Source organism: Ranitomeya variabilis, chromosome 1, assembly GCF_051348905.1.
Source record: "Ranitomeya variabilis isolate aRanVar5 chromosome 1, aRanVar5.hap1, whole genome shotgun sequence".
NCBI lineage: Eukaryota > Metazoa > Chordata > Amphibia > Anura > Dendrobatidae > Ranitomeya > Ranitomeya variabilis.
The window spans coordinates 227,014,640-227,037,461 of record NC_135232.1 but is presented as its reverse complement, the minus strand read 5'-3'; the positions used below and the strand labels follow the sequence as shown (position 1 = coordinate 227,037,461).

Here is a 22,822-nt window from a genome sequence, read left to right as displayed (position 1 = left end):
AAAAATGGGAGATCTGGCAATTTTGTTGGGACTAGTGGAACATGTAATGTGTATATTAATCTCCAATATCTTTGACGGCAGCAGATGTCTAAGGCTACTTTCACACTAGCGTTAACTGCAATCCGCCACAATGCGTCGTTTTGCCGAAAAAACGCATCCTGCAAAAGTGCTTGCAGGATGCGTTTTTTCCCCATAGACTACATTAAGCGACGTATTGCGACGGATTGACACACGTCGCAACCGTCGTGCGACGGTTGCGCCGTGTTGTGGCGGACCGTTGGGACCAAAAAACGCTACATGTAGCGTTTTTTGCTCACGACGGTCCGCTTTTTCCGACCGCGCATGCGCGACCGGAACTCCGCCCCCACCTCCCCGCACTTCCCCGCACCTCACAATGGGGTAGCAGATGCGCTGGAAAAATGCATCCGCTGCCCCCGTTGTGCGGCGGAGACAACGCTAGCGTCGGGAACCTCGGCCCGACGCACCGCGGCGGGCCGAGCCCGACGCTAGTGTGAAAGTAGCCTTAATCAAGCAGTTGAATTTCAAGCAGTGCTAATCTGCCGCCAGAGCAGCTCACTCCACCATTCCTACTGGGACTATATGTGCAATTGACTGAACCAATCGTGCATGTATATGAGTAGTCAGGAGAGATAGCGATTCGCTAATCAAGATTTCAGACGCCAGCTGTCCGATGTGTATGGATAGCCTCAGCCTATCTTTTTTTTAAGTTCTCTTCCAATATTTTCACAGACTTTTTTAACTACAGAAAAGTAAATGTCACAACATACCTTTGGTATATTTTCTAAACGTTGCAAAATTTAAGGGTTTGTCTCATTAGAATGCAGCAGAGTTTTCCAAGGAATCTGAGTGTATATATCACACTACCACCTGAATGACAGTCCTTGTAAAACAAGGATGGCTGTGCTCTGGCTTTTTGGGAGGGCTCCAATCTATGATGTCCATTTGCTCTATGCCAAATTGTCTTTATGCAACAGACATTTTTAATAGATCAGAAAAAAAATATTTTATCAATCACATATTTTTAAAACTGAAGGCTTTTTAACCCTGTGCAACAATTTCCTTTTCATTGCGCACTTTTCTTTTCTGTAACCTCCAGTTTTATGTTTTCTATGTATAAATGTTATTCTGTTTGAAAATCAATTTTGAATTTAAACACTTTTGACTAAATGTTGAAACACTGTTGGCAGTTATTAAATCTTTCATATGACGTAATGTTCTTAAAGCGTTCCTGTTCTTCATAATAAAAATGTCACATTAGATACAAAATGCATTCTTGGTGTTCTCTTTATTCTTTTTGGTATGGTTCCGTCAGTTCTTGTTCCTCTGGAAGTCAGGGGCACTCCACCATGCTCTGAGCTGATCTAGAGGGACAGTGCCTCTATCCAGACTATTCACATTGTTCTTGTAGAATGATACACTCTGACTACATTTAGAAGGAGCAGACAGGAGCATGGGAGGGTGTCTCAGATTTCCAGTATATGCATAGAGAATGCTGTTAGCCATCAAGAGAGGTCTAGGAACAAAAAGAATTAAAGCAGTTGTCTGATAACTTGTTTTATCACCTATCCAATGAGACCTGCACTGAGTAGCAGATCGGGGAACTTATATCCCCGTTACAAAATGGCGTGGTATGTCAGATGCCTGACCTGTGCTCCACTCTCTATGAGGCAGCCTGAAAAAGCAAAGTACTTGGCAATTCCATAGGGAATGCATGGAGCAGAAGTCTAGTTTCTAATAGGGATAAAAGTGCCCCATTCTGCTGATCAGTGTTGGTCCCAGTGGTTGAACCCCCCCTCTGATCAACAAGTTTCTATCCTGTGGATTGGTGACAATTTGTTTTCACTGGTCAATCCTTTTAAGAGGTTGACACAAGTTATTTCAACTCTGCATGCTGCATTTATTGTGAGGTGAGGAGACGACCGTTTAACTTGGACCAGTGCTATCTGTTGTTTTGACGGTTGGCAGTCGCCCTGATGATATTCTATGAGGCCATGTACATATCCGATAATTTTGAAACATGCAAAATTTGCCTCTGATTGTCAGATTGTAGTCTGCCATTCGAGTCTATAGGTCTGTGGAAAACTTCAGACTGCACTCGGATAACATCTGATTTTCACAGACAGACTGAATGGAGAAGGTGGAGAAACTTCTTTTTCTTTCCTCCACCACCAATAAAATCAGATCACCTTCTGATCAGAGTCTGATCATAGTGGGTTTAGCATAATCGGACCGATTTTCTCAGATGAGAGAAAAACAAGCCTGTGACCCTAACCTTAAATTGGTTTTCTTCGATTAGCAAAAATTGAGCTAAAGCAAGTAAATGGCATAAAACTTGCCATTACGTAACTTATAAATCCAGTTATCCAGTTACTTATAAATTAATAACTCCAGTTTTATGAACTGTATGAATAGAAAAAGTCTCCCCGTACTCTTCCACTGAGCTTTATTCTTTACGTAGATGTGCCCAACTGGAAGGAGCTTTAACTGAAGCAAGTAAACGAATCCATGTACTTGAGAACCAAAAGCGAGAACTTGAAAGCCAAGTAGTAAGTATGTTCTGTGTGATAGCATCCTCATGACAGTCATTTCACATAAGCTGTCATCATTATCTAATTCATTGCAAATCAGTATACCGATATACTCAAGTATAAGCCGACCCGAGTATAAGCCGAGGCACCTACTTTTGTCACGGAAAACTGTGTAAGCTTATTGACTCGAGTATAAGCCGGGTATGTATTATCCCCTCATCCCTGTCCTATGCGTGGCTCCCCCCGTCGCTGTTCTGGTATGAATGCCTCCCCATCCCTGTCTGCATGTCTCCCCCTTCCTTGTTATTGTATGCATGCCTCCCCCTTCCAAGTCCTGGTATGGATGCCTCCCCTGTGTCTGTCATTGTATGCATGCCTCCCCTTCCCTGTCCTGGTATGAATGCCTCCCCTTCTCTGCCATTATATGCATGCCTCCCCTGTCATTGTATGCATGCCTCCCCCTTCCCTGTCATTGTATGCATGCCTCCCCATCCCTGCCCCTATCTGCATGCCTCCCCTGTTCCATCCCTGTATGCATGCCTCTCCCGTTCCGTCCCTGTATGAATACCTCCCCCTTCCATGTCCTGGTATGAATGCCTCCCCATCCCTGCCCCTGTCTTCATGCCTCCCAGTTCTGTCCCTGTATGCATGCCTCCGTATCCCCTTTCCCTGTGTGCATGTTTCCTATTGAAAAAAAAACAAAACATCATACTCACCTACCTGCACGCCCTGGGTGCTGGCACTGCATCTTTTTCCGGCCGCCGGCGCCTGCCTGCAGCTCTTCCTGTGCTCAGTGGTCACGTGGTACCACTCATTAAAGGGAACCTATCACCCCGTTTTTTTCGGTATGAGATAAAAATACTGTTAAATATGGCCTGAGCTGTGCATTACAATAGTGTAGTTTGTGGACCCCGATTCCCCACCTATGCTGCCGAAATACGTTACCAAAGTAGTCATTTTCGCCTGTCAATCAGGCTGGTCAGGTCGGATGGGCGTGGCTTCTTCCCCCAGATATTGCGTAGTTTTCCGTTGGTGGCGTAGTGGTGTGCGCATGTCCAAGGTCCCCAATCCTGCACGGGGGGGTGAAAATAGCAGCGATGTCCATTATTCCATTGGTGGTCGGTGGGCGCGGCCATCTTCCTTTGGCCGCGCGTGCGCAGAAGCGGCGCTCTGCTGGCCGCGGCTTCAGGAAAATGGCCGCGGGATGCCGCGCGTGCGCAGATGGAGATCGCGGCGGCCATTTTCCTGAAGCCGCGGCCAGCAGAGCGCCGCTTCTGCGCACGCGCGGCCAAAGGAAGATGGCCGCGCCCACCGACCACCAATGGAATAACGGACATCGCTGCTATTTTCACCCCCCCGTGCAGGATTGGGGACCTTGGACATGCGCACACCACTACGCCACCAACGGAAAACTACGCAATATCTGGGGGAAGAAGCCACGCCCATCCGACCTGACCAGCCTGATTGACAGGCGAAAATGACTACTTTGGTAACGTATTTCGGCAGCATAGGTGGGGAATCGGGGTCCACAAACTACACTATTGTAATGCACAGCTCAGGCCCTATTTAACAGTATTTTTATCTCATACCGAAAAAAACGGGGTGATAGGTTCCCTTTAAGGTGATGAATATTCACTACACCCCTATGGGAGTGGAGACGCATCCATATTCATCACCATAATGAGCGAGTATGATGTGTGCGCCGGCTCCTGGTACCTGCTGCTCCGCCATCCCACCTCCAAAAAAATGTGCTAAAAACTCTGCTTATACACAAGTATATACGGTATCCGCATTAACCTAAGCAATGGTTTCTCCTCCAGCTCCATCAAGAAGCCAAAAGGCTCAGAGTGGTTTATATACTAATTATATATCTTTTTAACATCCCATCAACTAATCTCCCTAATGTTTTCTCCATTGTATTAACCAGTTCATGACCTTGGTGTTTTCCGTTTTTTGTTTTTTTTTGCATTATTGTTTCTTGTGCCCCCTCTTCCCAAAGCCATAACTTTTTTTTTATTTTTCTGTCAGTATGGCCATGTGAGGGCATGTTTTTTGCGAGACGAGTTGTACTTTGGAACACACCATTGGTTTTACCATATTGTGCATTGGAAAATAGGGGAATAAAGTTAAATTGCAATTCCCCAATTATTTTTTTTTTCTACCATGTTCACTAAATGCTAAAACTGACCTGCCATTATGATTCTCCAGCCCATTAATGAGTTCGTAGATACCAAACGTGTATAGGTTAATTTTTTATTTAGGTGGTGAAAAAAAAATCCAAAGTTTGTAAAAAAAAAAAACAAAAAAAAAAAACACGCCAAATTCCGAGACTCGTAGTGTCTTTGTTTTTTGGGATTTGGAACTGGGTGAGAGCTTATTTTTTGCATGCTGAGCTAAATTTTTTATTGATACCATTTTGGTGTAGATACGATGGTTTGATTGCCTCTTACTACATTTTATTGCAGTGTTTCAGCATCCGAAAAAACGTAATTCTGGTATTTAGATTTTTATTTTTACCGATGAACTTGAACTTGCAATAATCTGATCGCTTGTGCTACATAGCAGGGCTTGGTGGAATCTGGGAACAGAGCTTTAGCTTTCCTGTTGGATTATTTTATAGCTCGCTACAGAATAGGCTTATTTTTGTGTTTCTAACAATAGGCTGAATGGAGCGAACAGTGCCACACAACCAATGGCACTTCAAAGGATCTACAAGAAAAAATTGAGGAAATGAGATCAAGGAGTAAAGAAAAAGAAAATGCGATCAGCAGATTACAGTCCAGACTCAAAGAAGTTGAAGAATCGCTTCAGAAAACTATTAGACAGTCAGATGACAAAGAAGCTCGGATCAAACAAGAGCATAAAATGTTTCAAGATGTAAGTTCAAACTATTGCAACTACATAATAGTTAATTTCAATATGTCACATTCTTATATTTGCAAACCTTCTAAATACTGTTTGTGTTGCTCATAGCTCCACGTTAGTCTTAACGTTTTGCCTTACTTTGTAGCTCACTCTCTACTATTCCCAAAACCACAGAAAATAACAGTATGGATCATTCTGTATTCCAAAAACTCTGTTAATAAAAGTGTTTTAAGGTTTAGGAGTCCATGCCAAATTGGAGGTTTTGCAAACTGGACATCCAGAGTTTCTCAAGCTGGGGTCTCCTACCAGAAACCTGCAATCATACAATGCTGCAAGGCTTTCAGCATCACACATTTGACTTTCAGTACCCCTTGCTCTCTTGGTCGTGTCCCTCATTGTTAGGATACCCAGCAGCTCTGGAAGTGAAGCTTAAAGGGGTTGTCTGGGACTGACACATTGATGTCTGGGATAAAACACTTTGCACAACATTTTTGCAACTTTTCACAGTTGCTCAAAAATTCTGCAACTTTTTGCATTTTTACACCAGTCCTGACAAGATCCCATAAAGTGTGTGGAGCATGGACAGGTGTGGTCTCAGATTAATGGCCTACAGAAATTTCCTTCAGATAGATCAGGGGTGGGGAACCTCAGGCCCCAGGGCCATTTACGGCCCTTGATGACCTTTTATCTGGCCCCCAGGTAGATTCTCAGGGACCGCACTCTTGGGCAGGGAGCTGTATTTTGATTACAACCAGCTCATTAATTTCTTCTTGCTCTGTTAGCACACACGCAGTGTTCACTACTGAACACTGAAGGACATGCGATGAAAGATTACGTCCTGAAACCAGTGCCAGAGACAGGATGCACTTTGTGGACCGCGTTTGTACGGCCCCCGAAGGATGGTATAAATATCCAAATGGCCCTTGGTAGAAAAAAGATTACCCACCCCTGAGATAAATCATCAATGTGTCAGCCCTGGTCAACCCCTTAAAGCTAGCAGAACCACAATCTATTTTCCATATATTGCACAGATTTTGGTAAATATTACTTTAGTAGCCTATCCCATAAAACTTGCATTCCTCCATGTTACATTGTTTTCAGCTGAACTGATTGTTCATTAAGGAAGTTCCATTGCTGCAGTATTTTTAGCCAACATTTGTTGTTGTTTTTTTCAGCTTTTATTGGAATATGAATCGCTTGGGAAGGAACATGAAAGAGTAAAGGTAATATGCTTTTCTCTTTTATACTTCAGATCTATTTTTCATTTTTTGTTTATTTGTTTTTTCACTAGTCATACACATTTGTATAATAGATAATTGATGTTAAGCAACAGAAAGTGTTTTACCTTTTTAGCCAATAAATCTGTATTATAAAGAAGTAGCATCATGTACAAGTGATATAAAGGTAAAAGTCACACTCTTATTACTTTGGTGTGAGAAAAAAGCTAAAGTTAAAGAATTATACCTGGAACTTTTATGTCTGGGCAATTTTGTTTTATAATAGAGTAACAAAGTCATAAAAAACCAAAATGAAGCTTTCTCCTTCGCCACATTGGGGGACACAGGACCATGGTGCTATGCTGCTGTCACTAGGAGGCTGACACTAAGTTGAGACAAAAAAGAGTTAACTCCTCCCCTGCAGTATACACCCTCATGCTGGCTTCCAGAGACCCAGTTCAAGCTTAGTGTCCGTAGGAGGCACACTGGATTTAAAACCTTTCTATCCCGGACGAAGGGGGCGACGGATTCTTTCATGTTCCGATCTCCCCCGAACCAACAACAGGCGAGCACGGGAGTTTTACCTCTCCGTATCCTCTCCTGCGACGTGGGATGCCACTGCCTGAGCTGATTTTAGGGGCGACGTGCCCCTTCAAGGGCACCGATCTCCCTTATCAGACGAGCACTGGTGTGTCACCTTCAGTATCCTCTTCTGCAGCCAGGCCTATTGCCGGACATTTTGCCCTGCCCACCAGGTTTTACCTCGGCCGTTCAGAGACACCTTGCATTGTGGCGTCCGTGCAGCCCCCACTGCATCACCACTGAGAAAGCGGATGATGGAAGGAGGCGGACGGTTCCTCTCCACCCCCCTTTTATGGGGATGGTGGATAGAGGCTTCCCCCAACCCTGCACCGTCCTGATCCCCCGGGCACAGCTCACCAGATCCTGGAAAAAATCTATGACCGCTGGTGCAGCAAGCTTCTCTGCGTTTTTCCCCTTCTGTCGGGGTAAGTGCGGAGGGCTCCTTCTCCTTTTCAGGGTCTCCCCCTAGGGTCCGGCGCTCCGCGACCGCGCGCCGGGCCGAAGCCGCAAATTTACTCCCCGGCTTCGGCCTAGCAGGCCGGTTCCCGATAGGCTCCGCCCCTTTTTTCGCGTCATTCTGCGGCTCCGCCCCCTGGTCCTGGCGCTTCTCGCTCTCTGCGAGATTACCCTCACCAACCCCCGGCGGCCATCTTTCTTCTCTCTGCACGCCGCAGCTCCACGTGCAGCGCTCTGACCGCCGGCTGTCGCTCCTCCAAGTGCAGCGCTCTGTGCACTGGCTGTCGCTCCACCAGCACTGCTGCTCTCCCTCTCTCTGCGGGACACAGGACCACGGGTAAGGAGACCACGTTAGGTTCTCCCTTGCAGCGTTGCCCTCGCTTCCATAGCTTACAGGCCCTACCTGAGCACTCTCTCTTACATTAGCGTACACCATGTCCCAGTCAAGGACCAAAAAGATCACCAAGGTGCATACTACCTTTTTTAATGCGTGTACCACCTGCCAGGCTCCTCTTCCTCGGCCTCAGAGTTCCCCCCTCTGCTCAGCCTGCGATGCCCCATGTGCCCAGGAGCCCTCCGCCGCTACCGACTCCACTGTATCTAGTCCCTCGGAGTGGGTTGCGTCACTGTCACAGTCCGTGGATTCGCTAGCCAAAGCGATTAAATCCCTTCAGGACCCCGCTGGGGAGCGGGGCCCTCTTCTTCCTGGGTTAAGAGATCCCTCCGTAACAGGGGAATTGTCGGCCAGCAGGGGCCGCTCTCACCGGAAGGAGGCATGGTAATCCAGAAAACGGATCCGCACTACCTCCCCTGAGCACTCGTCACACCAGTCAGCCTCTGGTAGCTCCACTTCTCGCTCACCCTCTCTAGGGGCCCGTAGCGATCACGACTCTGAATATGAGTCTGATGCATCCTTAGACCCGGATGCTCCGGAGTTTAGGTCTACTGTCGACTCCCTCATTGAGGCAGTCAATCATACACTAAAAGTGGACGATGATTCTACTTCTGCCCCGGACCATTCCGTTTCCTTTACGAGAAACAAGCGTTCCCATAAGACGTTCGCCTCTCACCCGCATTTCCTGGATATAGTCAGGCGACACAGGGAGTGTCCGGATAACCGTTTTACAGGCAAAAAGGCTCTGGGTTCGAAGTATCCCTTTTCCGCAGATCTTGTTAAAGATTGGACGGAATCTCCACTAGTAGATCCTCCGGTTTCGCGTTTGGCAACCAAAACTCTCTTATCCGTTCCTGACGGTGCTTCAATTAAGAGTCCCACGGAACGCCAGCTAGATTCCCTAGCTCGCTCAGTGTACGAAGCCTCGGGTTCCTCTCTATCTCCCTCCTTCGCTGCGGCTTGGGTTGCCAAGGCAATGGTTTTCTGGGCAGATGCCCTCGCGAAATCCATTCAGGAACAGGAACTTCCGTCTGAGGTGGCAGACCTAGCCAAACAAATTGCCATGGCTGGAGATTGTGTGATGTATGCGTCCCTCGACGCGGCGGACTGTGCAGCAACTGCGGCTTCAAACGCCATCACCATTAGGAGAGCTATCTGGCTCAGAGAGTGGCGTGCAGATTCCTCCTCAAAAAAGTCTCTGATTTCCCTTCCCTTTCAGAGCGGGCGTCTTTTCGGAGAAAAGCTAAACCAGCTTATTTCCGACGCTACAGGAGGAAAGAGCAAGTTCCTCCCGCAACACAGGCCCAAAGCCGCTTTTCAGCGTCAACAATTTTTCCGCTTTCGGCCCTTTCACAGTAGCCCATTCTGGTCCAATTCTGCCCCTTCATCCAGATCAGAACGATCCGCACGCTCAGACAGGGACTCTCGACCTTCCTTCAGGCCGAATCAGTCCTGGCGAGGAAAGCCTAGGCAACCCAGAACCAGAGAGTCCAGGCCTGCCAGATTCTCTTCACAATGACTCGGGGACTATTCCAGTCGACACCTCCAAAGTAGGCGGACGTCTGCTTCTTTTTCAGCAAGTCTGGCTCTCTGTCGTCCACGACGAATGGGTCAGGCATCTGGTGTCGTCTGGCTGGTGTCCGCCTCCCTTCCAGCACGGTTTTTTCCCTCTCGTCTCCCAAGTTCAGGAGCTCAATCTCGCGCCCTTCACTGTGCCATCGAATCCCTCCGCCACAGCGGGGTCATCGTTCCGGTTCCGGAACACGAGAGATTCAGAGGTTTCTACTCGAACCTCTTCGTCGTGCCGAAAAAGGACGGGACGGTACGCCCTATTTTGGACCTGAAGCTCCTAAACAAGTACGTAAAAGTACGGCACTTCAGGATGGAATCTCTCCGATCGGTCATCTCCTCTATGGAGAGAGGGGAGTTCCTAGCATCAATAGATATCAAGGATGCTTACCTTCACATCCCAATCTTCCCGCCACATCAAAGGTTTCTCCGTTTCGCCATCCTGGAGGACCACTTTCAGTTCACAGCCTTACCCTTCGGTCTCGCCACGGTGCCCAGGGTATTTACAAAAGTCATGGCGGCTGTCATGGCTATTCTTCACTCTCGAGGAGTGGTCGTGTTGCCATACTTAGACGACCTCCTCATAAAAGGTCCGTCTTTTCAGGCCTGCGAAGCAAGCGTCTGCATTACCTTGGATTCTCTTTCGCGCCTGGGCTGGCTAATCAACTCGGACAAGTCCTCTCCCATTCCTGCCCGACGGATTTCATTCCTAGGCATGATCCTGGACACATCGAGGGGCCTGGTCTTGCTTCCTCAGTCCAAGGCCCAAGAGCTTCAGCAGGGAGCTCGGACGCTCTGTCACCATCGTCCCCGGTCCATCCGGTTTGCCATGAAGATCCTGGGAAAGATGGTGGCCGCTGTTCCCTTCGCTCAACTCCATCTCCGCCCCTTACAACAGGCTCTGCTGGACAACTGGGACAGGAGTCCCTTATCCCTCGATCGACCATGCCCTCTGTCCCCACGGATCAGGCAAGCCCTCACATGGTGGACCCTGGGATCATCTATCCTCCAGGGGAAGTCTTTTCTCCCGATACGCTGGCTGGTGGTAACTACCGATGCCAGTCCCCTCAGCTGGGGAGCGGTCTTCCTACACCACTCTGCCCTGGGGCGTTGGACGATTCGGGAGTCGAGGCTCCCTATAAACATCCTGGAAATTCGAGCGATCAGACTCGCCCTGAGACACTTCCACCTCCTGCTTGCGGGTCACCCAATTCGAGTTCAATCGGACAACGTCACAGCCGTGGCGTATATAAACCATCAAGGAGGTACCCGCAGCAGGGCGGCGATGCAGGAAGTCTCCCACATTCTTCGTTGGGCCGAGGCCAACCACTCTATCATTTCCGCGGTGCACATTCCGGGCGTCGAGAACTGGGCGGCGGATTTTCTCAGCCGTCAGGGCCTTGCCTCGGGGAAGTGGGAACTTCATCCAGAGGTTTTCCGGCCAATCTGCCTTCGCTGGGGAACCCCGGACGTGGATCTGATGGCGTCCAGACTGAACGCCAAAGTTCACAATTTCATAGCACGTTCTCGGGATCCCCAGGCCATCGGGGTGGACGCACTGATATACCCGTGGTGTCGGTTCCAACTTCCGTACGTGTTTCCTCCGCTTCCCTTACTACCGAAGGTGATCCGAAAGATCAAGACGGAGGGGGTACAGGTCATCCTTGTTGCCCCGGATTGGCCACGTCGCGCATGGTACGCGGAGCTCGTTCAGCTCGTATACGACGTTCCCTGGCGGTTACCAGACCGCCCAGATCTGCTTCGCCAAGGGCCGATCTTCCACCAGAGCTCAGGGGCCCTACGTTTAACGGCGTGGCTGTTGAAACCTGGATTCTAACCCAAGCTGGTTTCTCTCAGCAGGTCATCCCCTCCATGATCAAAGCTCGCAAGACGTCCTCCGCTCGCATCTACCACCACACCTGGAAGGCCTACTTCTCGTGGTGCAGGCTCCGAGGTCGCCCTCCGCTTGCTTTCTCAATTCCTTCCATTTTGGATTTCCTGCAGTCCGGTTTGGATTCCGGCCTGGCACTGAGTTCCCTCAAGGGTCAGATCTCAGCTCTATCCGTGTTGTTTCAATGTAAGATCGCTGCCAACTTGCAAGTCAGGACCTTCATTCAGGGGTCTCCCATGTGGTACCCCCCTACAGAATGCCTTTAGAGACCTGGGATCTCAATTTGGTTCTGAGCGTTCTTCAGGAACCTCCGTTTGAACCTCTTCAGGACGTACCGCTACCTGTCCTCTCCTGGAAGGTTGCCTTCCTTGTGGCAGTAACATCTATCAGACGGGTCTCAGAATTGACCGCTTTATCCTGCCGGCGCCTTTCCTTGCCTTCCACCAGGACAAGGTAGTTCTAAGCCCATCTCCGGACTTTCTCCCTAAGGTGGTCTCATCTTTCCACCTTAATGAGGACATCATTCTTCCCTCTTTCTGCCCGCAGCCAAAACACAGGGTCGAAAAGGCCCTTCATACCCTGGATGTGGTACTGGCCCTCAGGAGGTATATTTCCAGAACTGCTCATTTCCGCAAATCGGACTCCCTCTTTGTTCTCCCGGAGGGTCACAGAAAGGGTTTAGCTGCGTCTAAGGCCACAATAGCCAGATGGATTCGGTCTGCTATCCAGGAATCCTATCTGGTCAGGGCCAGACCCGTCCCGGCGGGGATTAGAGCACACTCTACTCGGTCGTTGGGTGCTTCCTGGGCCATCCGGCACCAGGCGACGGCGGAGCAGGTTTGCAAGGCCGCAACATGGTCCAGCCTGCATACTTTTTCAAAGCACTACAATGTCCACATTCAATCTTCTGCGGACGCGGCCCTTGGCAGACGTATTCTGCAAGCGGCCGTAGCGCATTTATAGTCAGTTGGTACACGGAGTTTATTTGGTTGTATTGTTTCCCACCCAGGGACTGCTTTGGGACGTCCCATGGTCCTGTGTCCCCCAATGTGGTGAAGGAGAAATAGGGATTTTTGTGTGTACTCACCGTAAAATCCTTTTCTCCGAGCCACTCATTGGGGGACACAGCACCCACCCTGTTAGCCTTATGGCTTGTTACCTTTTTTTGGTTCCTGACTTTCTTCGACATGTTATACTCTAATGTTAGGTATTGTACTGTTATTAATCTCCTACTGCTTTTGCACTGAACTGGGTCTCTGGAAGCCAGCATGAGGGTGTATACTGCAGGGGAGGAGTTAACTCTTTTTTGTCTCAACTTAGTGTCAGCCTCCTAGTGACAGCAGCATAACACCATGGTCCTGTGTCCCCCAATGAGTGGCTCGGAGAAAAGGATTTTACGGTGAGTACACACAAAAATCCCTATTTCACAAGTAGCATTCTAATGTCAGGACAGGAGCCTGTGAGCATGTGCAATAGAAGCTCCGCCGCTGTGACCTGGAGATACTTGTATTGTTGTTCAGAAAGATGGCACACAGAAGGGTGAGCGGCCCCTACTAACCTCAGCGTCTCCATTATTAGTGAAGCACATCTCCCTACGTATGAAGGAGAGCGGAGCTTCGTACTGCACATGCTCAGAGGCCTCGTCCTACCATTGTAGGGCAGGTTTCGCTTAGTGAAACAAGGCAGGAGCCATTTTAATCCTATAGTGATCACTTCTCTAGACAAAATGATTGTGATTTGCTAATTAAGCGAATTTAGGAATTTATTTGGAATGACATTTCCTTTACTTAGTTAGTTTTTTTTCTACTCCCAGAGAACCCCTTTAACAACCTTTTTGTCCTACTGTAGACAGGGTTCTCTTCATGCAGTTGTGCTACTGCCAGATATAGGACAGTGAGGATGAGGAAGGACATGTCTGGTTTTCCTGGACACAGAGAGATTTATTTCTGTGAGTTTTAATTGTACCGTGACTGCTGTTTGTCAGACAGCGACTCTGAAAGCATTGAGTGATTTATCTATAGATCCCTGTGTGTATCACAAGCTATTTTTCTTTTCTCTTAAATTCTGTATTTTTATGTCCGTACAGCGCCTAAAAAGCGGCAGCGTTTAACCATATATGTAGTACCCGTGTCATATTATGCTCTTCTTTCCAGGATACTCTTAGTGTAACAGAGAACACATTATGCAGAGCACATAGCGAAGTGAATGAGCTCAGAAGGTATTTTTTATACATATATCTTTGTATGTTCATCTTATAAGTCTGTCTTTTTGTGTATGTGCGCACGGCATTTTTTTCAGGCGCATTCTGCAAAGAATCTGCCTTAAAAACCACCACAAAAGCGCCATATAAAATGACCAAAACGATATTGTTGTACACGTGTTCTTATGTCACATCCTTTAACTGTTTCAAGCTTTGGAAACCTTAACGCGGTTAAAAGAAGTGACATGCTCTTTACAGTGTAGAGTAAAAGACGCTGGCAGCAGAGCCGGTCCAAGAATGATGGCGAGGCCATCGGCATTTTCCTGAAGCAGCTTCACCTGGGAAATCTCGGCAGCTGTACCAGTGTCTAAAGGACACCGTGTGCACATAGCCTTACTGTACGTTTACAGACGTTTTTTATAGGCTGGTTTCAGGTGTTTTCAGACAGAAAACGCTTGAAAAAGCAGCCAGAAAGCACTCCAAAGAATCTTTCTATTCATTTTTATATAAATACATGTTTCTGTTTATATAGTCAGAGTTTTATTTATTTCCCTCATTTATATAGCACCATTAATTCCATAACACTTTACACCACTTGAGCATCTTTTAACTACTTTGGGTTTCAAGAATAGAATATAGTGAACGGAAATGTGCAGACTATTTATCAGGCATTTTCCGCTAGGAAGCTGCTTCATACTTTACAATAGAAATTAGTGGGAACGCCTATGCCTAGGTATTTTCTTCATTGCCTAATGAATTTTAAAAAAAAGCATCCAGAGAAAGCTGAAAAAAATAACAAAAAAGTAAATCAGGAAACGACCAAAAAAAGCATCATGTTCATTCTGGGCTTGGAGTATGTATCCATAGCAATTTCTGATTTCTTGTATAAAGGAGTAAAATCACATAGTAGGAAACCCCCATTCCTACGTTGTTCAGCAAGGATTTACCAACAGAAACCGCAACTTGCCAAATCATGTTGCCCTCATTTTTAGCTGGGTGGGTCACCATGAGGGTCTTTAGAAAGAAACTGGTAATAAGCATATGGATATATAAAATGCATAAGAATTCACTGATGATGTCTACTTCAATAAATTGTTATGTAGGGGCTTGAGGTGACTGCAGGAGAGCTGTGTACTGCTGACTGAATTGAGTTATCGTGTTCTCATTTTCTGGGTGAAACAGGGCAGTTTTGAAACTGGAAACACAAATTAAACAACTGGAGCATGGCAACATGGTGACGTTACATCACCGAGGTGAAGGCCAGTTGTGGTTGCCCAGGCCCAAGTAAGTCTTTTTTTTTTTCTATTTTTTTTATTACTTCTACACCGTTTTACATACTGAGTGTGCAGGGTGTCCTTAAAGTTTGGACATCTAGTCAAAAATGCATATTTCAAGAAGTGAAATGTATTAACAACATTGCCTGTTGGGTGTGGGTTGGACTTACCTCATGAGCCCGCACCATACACCTTCTACTGACTTGTGCTGTACATATATGACGGATGTTAGTAAAGAGTTAAAGGCTGCACATAAAATACTGCTATCTTCCAAAGCCGGTTCTGATTAAAAAAAAAAAAAAATCTGTAATTTTGCCTGAGCTTAAGAGCTGTCTTGAGCACATACCCTTATAAGTTGCTAGCTATTGAACCCGTTCTACACCCGGGTGGCGAGCATTTTTATTGGCACATTTATACAGTGTCTTCAATATATCGGCGCCAGAGATCGCGGTATGTGCTCGCTCTGACTCCAGCGACATTTTTTTGACGTAATGTACTACAACATCAACATAGCAGTGCACACGCATCGGCCATAGGCATATTGAATTCTTCAATAAAATGGAGCCGGAGTCAGCGCGTGTGCATGCCGTGCTATCAGACACCATTTTTGTGAAGACCGTCTGCTAATTCGCATACACAGTGGCTTCAATAAAATGTCTCCGGAGATCGCGGTGCACACGCTGACTCCGGCTCCATTTTATTTAAGTAATGCATATAAAGCAGTAGTGTGGTATGTGCACGCGCTGACCCCGCGCGCCACACTGCGCCGAAAGACGCATCCAGCATTATGTATAAGATATCAAGTGCACCTTATAGGTTATATAAAATTCAACAAGCATTATGCTTTACAGTAGGTATCAGCTAGGAGAACTGTCTAGTGGGAAAAAGAGCAAAGTAGCATCAAAAGAGCCAATGAGGGTCAAAGTGAGCAGTATACAAGTAAAGGTAAAAATACCAATTGGTGTGCAGAGATTCCCACGCCAACACACCTTACTGCGTTTCACCAGCGATATCCAAGTGAGTGGTTGTGAGTCAGAATTATTAAAAGTGGATTAAAAATAAATAACGGGGACTCACAACCATCCCGGACTTTGTATTCTTTAACCTTTAGTTGTATGCTGCTCAGTGTGTGATCCTCATTAGCTAATTTGCTTTTTTTATTTTGCTCTTTTTTCACTAGACCGATTTCCTAGTTGCTATCTACTGTCATGTAAACCATAAAGCTTGTTGTACTTCATTGCTGTGTGCATTTAATATAACCTATAAGACGGTACATGTGTATTTCTACATTTGTTTAGCCGCTTATTTATTTCACTGTCATACGTTTTTCTTGTGCCTGTGTATTTCTCTTGTTTTTAATGATATTTAACTCTATATCGATAACCAGTGTCCATGTACGGTGGCCAAGCGCTATCCTTGTATGGCACGAGCTATAGACCTGAGCCTGCTTCATACAGTGCATGTATTGGCTTGGTTACATGTCTGGCACCCTGCAGTAACTGATGCAAGTGGATCTGAAAAGCGTCATAGCGGCATTTCAAAGTCTTCAGGATGGCCGCTGTAACTTCTGACAACCACTGGCTCCCTGCGCAATGTGATCGTAGGGTGCTGATCGGTTACTATGATAGCCAGGGCCTTCTGAAAGCTTCTATGTCTACCATTTGAGATCTACCCCCATGAAGACCAGCCTTGGGCTGGGCTTCATTGAAGAACATCTATTTTACAATACACTGCAATATTATTGCACTACTTAGGCAATCAAGAGATCACAGGTTTAACTCCGAGGAGACCAATATACAAATGAAAAAAAAAAAATCTAAACGTTTAAATTGACCCCCTTTTCCCCAAATGTTGTTTTTTTTTAACAAATTTGGGGTATGGCAGCATGTTTAATTGCTCAAACCAATAAAAATTATTAAAACATTTAGCCCATATGGTGAACGCTGAAACTGGTAAAAGAAAAAACGAAACTTTAAGGAGCTTTTTTTTTCAAACTTCCTATTTTTTTCCACCATAGAAATAAAAATAATGAAAGTTTGATATTGTATATTTGTACTGACTTTAAAAAATCATCTTGTGTGGTCATTTTACAGCACAATGAATACCATTAAAACATCCTTACATTTGCAGTTTTTCACCATTTCACAGCCGTTGGGTTTTCTTTTTCTATTATTTAATACATGGTATGGTAAAACAAATGGTAGTGTTTTTCAAAACTACCATTTGTACAACAGAAAAACAAGCCTTCATACAGCTGCGTCGACGGAAAAATAAAGTTATCGCTTTTGGATGAAGGGAAAGGAAAAAAAAACAAAATGCAAAAACAAAAAATTGTGAAAAGAGGTATTCTCAGGTTTAGAATATATCCCCTGTACATGAACTAGGGGGATAACTTCCCAACCACTGGGGCCCTCCCCAATCCTGAGAAAAGCGGTGGTCGATAATGCTCACTACCACTCTATTCATTCTTCTTGGAGTGCTGAAGACCATCCAAGCGCTGCGTTCGGTTCCCTCCAGCGGTCCCATTAGGAATGAATGGAGTAGCAATCTGCATTGTCGATCACTGCTCCATTCAGATGGGGCTCTTCTGAGTTCCTGTTCTCAGGATTGGTGAGGATTCTGACAGTCCGACCCCAAGTCATCTGGAAGTTTTCCCTTATGCAACAGATAATTTCCAAATTTGAGAATACCCTTTTAAGGGGTTAATATAATTTATTAAAACTTAAAGGGCCTGTACCAAGTCTGGAAGCTATCCCTTAGCCATAGAATAGGTGATAACTGCCTGATAGCTGGGGGTCCGACCACTCAAGAATGTATTGAGGTGCACATGCTCGTCCTCCATTCCATTCAGTCAGGGTTATTTCAAGCCCTGCTCTTGGGATTGGTAAGAGCCCCAACAATCAGGAAATTATCTCCTACCCTATTGCTGGGGGGATAACTTCCAAGCTTGGCACAATCCTTTTAATATAGAACTATAGATTTGATGTACTCACTGTGTACACGTGAAATCCGTTTTGTTTTGCATGTTTGCGCCGAGTGACGTGTTGAATATTGCTGTAGGTGGTAACATTAGGATTCTCTGTGTCTGCGAAATATAGTAACATTACAAGGACAACTAATTTGTTATCTTGAAGCAGACCTCTGTTGTTGTTAAAACATTCCGGATACTATTGGGAACAGTTTTGTAAGTCTTTATTATTGCTTTTATTCACGTAGTAATGAAATTTTACACCCAAGTACTAATTCATATGATGTGGATGTAGCAGCCCGTAAATGTCTGACTTCTGAAGCCGAGGGCGCTGCCACTAACCAGCCACTTGATAACAAAGCCAAAGAGATGGAGAGGAAACAAGACATAATGTATGAACAAAACAGGTGAGTCTTGGTGTCTGGCGCTTATGCCACATACCGTATATACTCGAGTATAAGCCGACCCGAGTATAAGCCGACCCCCCTAATTTTGCCACAAAAAACTGGGAAAACTTATTGACTCGAGTATAAGCCTAGGGTGGAAAATGCAGCAGGTACCGGTGAATTTCAAAATTAAAAATAGATACTCTATACCGTTTATTATGGCCCCATAGATGCTCCACATAAAGCTGTGCCACATATAATGCTCTGCACCGTTCATTATGGCCCCATAGATGCTCCACATAAAGCTGTGCCACATATAATGCTCTGCACCGTTCAGTATGGCCCCATAGATGCTCCACATAAAGCTGTGCCACATATAATGCTCTGCACCGTTCATTATGGCCCCATAGATGCTCCACATAAAGCTGTGCCATATATACAATGCTCTGCACCGTTGCCCCATAGATACTCCACATAAAGCTGTGCCATATATACAATGCTCTGCACCGTTGCCCCATAGATACTCCACATAAAGCTGTGCCATATATACAATGCTCTGCACCGTTGCCCCATAGATAGCTGTGCCATATATATAATGCTCTGCACCGTTGCCCCATAGCTGTGCCATATAGTGCTCTGCACCGTTGCCCCATAGCTGTGCCATATAGTGCTCTGCACCGTTGCCCCATAGCTGTGCCATATAGTGCTCTGCACCGTTGCCCCATAGCTGTGCCATATATATAGTGCTCTGCACCGTTGCCCCATAGCTGTGCCATATAGTGCTCTGCACCGTTGCCCCATAGATACTCCATATAAATCTGTGCCATTGCTGCTGCTGCTGCAATAAAAAAAAAAACGACATACTCACCTCTCTTGCTTGCAGCTCCTCAGCGTCCCGTCCCGGCGTCTCTCTGCACTGACTGATCAGGCAGAGGGCGGCGCGCACACTATATGCGTCATCGCGCCCTCTGACCTGCACAGTCAGTGCGGAGAGACACCGGGAAGATGGCGCGACGCCCGGCGTGTGGAACGAGGACAGGTGAATATGTAATACTTACCTGCTCCCGGCGTCCCGCTCCTTCCCCCGGACAGCTGGTCTTCGGTGCCGCAGCCTCTTCCTCTGTCAGCGGTCACCGGCACCGCTTCATTAGAGAAATGAATAGGCGGCTCCGCCCCTATGGGAGGTGGAGCCGCCTATTCATTTCTCTAATGAGCGGTCCCACGTGACCGCTCAGGGGAAGAGCTGCGGCACCCGGAGACCGTGGGACGGGCAGGGGGAGCGACAGGAACGCCGGAACTAGGTGAGTATATGACAGTCCTCACCCGCCGACCCCACCACCGATCATGACTCGAGTATAAGCCGAGAGGGGCACTTTCAGCCCAAAAATTTGGGCTGAAAATCTCGGCTTATACTCGAGTATATACAGTACATTGTACATGGTCATCTTAAAAAATAATAGTGTTCCAGTTATTTGATTAAAACCATTTTTTTATTTAAAATCACTTTTCCTGCTGTATTTAGAGCTGTTTCTGTATATCTAATGGCATTACTTCGGAGAGAAGCTTCTTGGGTGCATGTGATCTGTTTTGTATACTCGACTACCTATTCAAGTCCTGAGTTTTGAAATTACTTTAGATCAAGATTGAAGAGAGCAGCAAGTTGTATAGTACACTCGAGCAGACACATTTATTTGTTCAGTCTTTCGTTTATATGTTTTCCCACAAGTCCAGCTTCTGTCTGATTGTCATGTGTACAGAGCTTTCAATGCATCACAGAGGTGTCATGGCTCCAAATTATAAGGGGTAATTGTGGTGACTGAAATGATGGTATAAACCTTTATATGTGTAATATAGGATTTGTTTCACTACAATAGTGTCAATCATGATAGACTTTGGAAGGTTGTCAGGTTTATCAATTAATTGGAATAAATCTGTCCTGATGCCAGCAGATCCTCCGCCCCATCCTCCAATAGTGGAACAATCTCAGTTACACATTGTAGACAAGTTTAAATACTTGGGAATCTGTGTTAGTGCGAAGCCTAAAGAATATGGAACAGTAAACGTAGGCCCTTTGTTAGATTAATTTAGATCTAAGGTGAATGCCTGGTCCAAACTCCCGCTATCAGTTATAGGTAAAGGAAATCTTATCAAGATGATCCTTATGCCACAATTCTTATATGTGCTACATAGTGCTCCTTGTTGGCTTCCTCTCCCCTTATTTCCTAAAGTATAAACCATGTTCAGGGAATTAATCTACCATACAATTGTCTAAGGGTCACTTCCGACTTTCTGTCCTTCTGTCTTTCTGTCTGTCACGGATATTCATTGGTCGCGGCCTCTGTCTGTCATGGAAATCCAAGTTGCTGATTGGTCGTGGCAAAACGGCCACGACCAATCAGCGATGGGCACAGTCCGGCGGCAAAATGGCCGCTCCTTCCTCCCCGCAGTCAGTGCCCGCTAAATAATCCTCTGCAGTCAGCGCTCACACAGGGTTAATGGCAGCGGTAACGGACCGGCTGGACATGGCTGGAGACCCCGATCTGCCCCCCCCCCCCACACACACACTGACAGCGGCGATCTGATGCCTCTGTCAGCCTTTCCTACCCCTCCGTTCTGTCCCCGCTGCCTTCCTCCTGTCCGGCGCCCCCCTGTCCGATCCCACCCCCCATACTTACCGAGTCCTGGGGTCCCTCCCGGTGTCCGTCCGGCTTCCAGGATGGGCGCCGCTATCTTGCAAAATGGCGGGCGCATGCGCAGTGCGCCCGCCGAATCTGCCGGCCGGCAGATTCGTTCATTTATTTTGAGCACTGTGATACATCCTATCACAGTGATCAAAATAAAAAAAAATAGTAAATAGCCCCCCCTTTATCACCCCCATAGGTAGGGAACATCATAAAATAAAGAAATTATATTTATTTTTATTTTTCCACTAGGGTTAGGGTTAGAACTAGGGTTAGGGCTAGGGTTAGAACTAGGGTTAGGGTTAGGGCAAGGGTTAGGGTTGCAATTAGGGTTAGAATTAGGGTTAGGGTTAGAATTAGGGTTAGAACTAGGGTTAGGGTTAGAATTAGGGTTAGAATTAGAGTTAGGGTTAGAATTAGGGTTGGAATCAGGGTATGTGCACACAGTACGGATTTGGCTGCGGATTCGCAGCAGTTTTCCGTGCGGTGTACAGTACCATACAGTACACCTATGGAAAAGCAAATCTGCTGTGCTCATGGTGCGGAAAATACCGTGCGGAAATGCTGAGTTGTATTTTCCGCAGTATATCAATTCTTTGTGCGGATTCCGCAGTGGTTTGCACCTGCGCCTCAATAGGAATCTGCAGGTGTAAAACCGCATGTGAAATCCATACAAAAAACCCAGGAAATCCGCAGTAAAACGCAGTGCGTTTTACCTGCGGATTTTTCCAAAACGGTGCAGAAAAATCTGCACGAATCCGCAACATGGGCACATAGCCTTAGGGTTGGAATTAGAGTTATGGTTGAGGTTGGGGTTGGAATTAGGGATAAGATTAGGGTTAGCGGTGTGTTGGGGTTAGGGTTATGGTTAGGGTTGGGATTAGGGTTAGGAGTGTGTTGGGGTTAGTGTTTGAGTTAGAATTGGGGGTTTCCACTGTTTAGGCACATCAGGGGGTTCCAAACGCGACATGGCGCCACCATTGATTCCAGCCCAATTTCGCATTCAAATAGTCAAATGGTGCTCCCTCCCTTCTGAGCTCTGCCGTGCGCCCAAACAGTGGTTTATCCCCACATATGGGGCATCAGCGTACTTAGGACAAATTGGACAACAACTTTTGGGGTCCAATTTCTCCTGTTACCTTTGTGAAAATAAAAAATAGCGGACTAAAAAATCATTTTTGAGGAAAAAAAGATTTTTTATTTATAACGTAGAGCCGTGAAAACATCTGTGAAGCACTTGGGGGTTCAAAGTGCTCACCACACATCTAAATAAGTTCCTTGGGGGGTCTAGTTTCTAAAATGGGGTCACTTGTGGGGGGTTTCTTCTGTTTAGGCACATCAGGGGCTCTGCAAACGCAACGTGATGCCTGCAGACCATTCCATCAAAGTCTGCATTTCAAAACGTCACTACTTCCCGTCCGAGCCCCGACGCATGCCCAAACAGTGGTTTACCCCCACATATGGGGTATCGGCGTACTCAGGACAAACTGGACAACAACTTTTGGGGTCCAATTTCTCCTGTTACCCTTGTGAAAATAAAAAATAGCAGACTAAAAAATCATTTTTGAGGGGAAAAAAAAAGATTTTTTTATTTTCATTGCTCTACGTTATAAACTTCTGTGAAGCACTTGGGGGTTCAAACTGCTCACCGCACATCTAGTTTAGTTCATTGGGAGGTCTTGGTTCCAAAATGCGGTCACTTGTGGGGGGAGCTCCAATGTTTAGGCACACAGGGGCTCTCCAAACGCGACACGGTGTCCACTAACGATTGGAGCTAATTATTCATGCAA

At 46.3% G+C, this 22,822-nt stretch overlaps 1 protein-coding gene across 3 annotated transcripts in view; it reads left to right on the top strand.

Annotated features, from left to right (window-relative positions):
• The window catches only part of MPHOSPH9 (M-phase phosphoprotein 9), a 135,724-nt gene that overhangs the window by 81,384 nt on the left and 31,518 nt on the right, over nucleotides 1-22,822 (top strand). For all 3 annotated transcript variants that reach the window (XR_013223417.1, XM_077293195.1, XM_077293194.1), the window contains 6 exons: nucleotides 2,480-2,567; nucleotides 5,211-5,426; nucleotides 6,590-6,637; nucleotides 13,677-13,741; nucleotides 14,906-15,007; nucleotides 18,214-18,372. Coding sequence is in view for 2 of the 3 variants with exons in the window: in XM_077293195.1 (XP_077149310.1) it covers nucleotides 2,480-2,567; nucleotides 5,211-5,426; nucleotides 6,590-6,637; nucleotides 13,677-13,741; nucleotides 14,906-15,007; nucleotides 18,214-18,372 (678 nt within the window). In the remaining variant the exon portion in view is untranslated. The remainder of the gene's footprint in view (nucleotides 1-2,479; nucleotides 2,568-5,210; nucleotides 5,427-6,589; nucleotides 6,638-13,676; nucleotides 13,742-14,905; nucleotides 15,008-18,213; nucleotides 18,373-22,822) is intronic.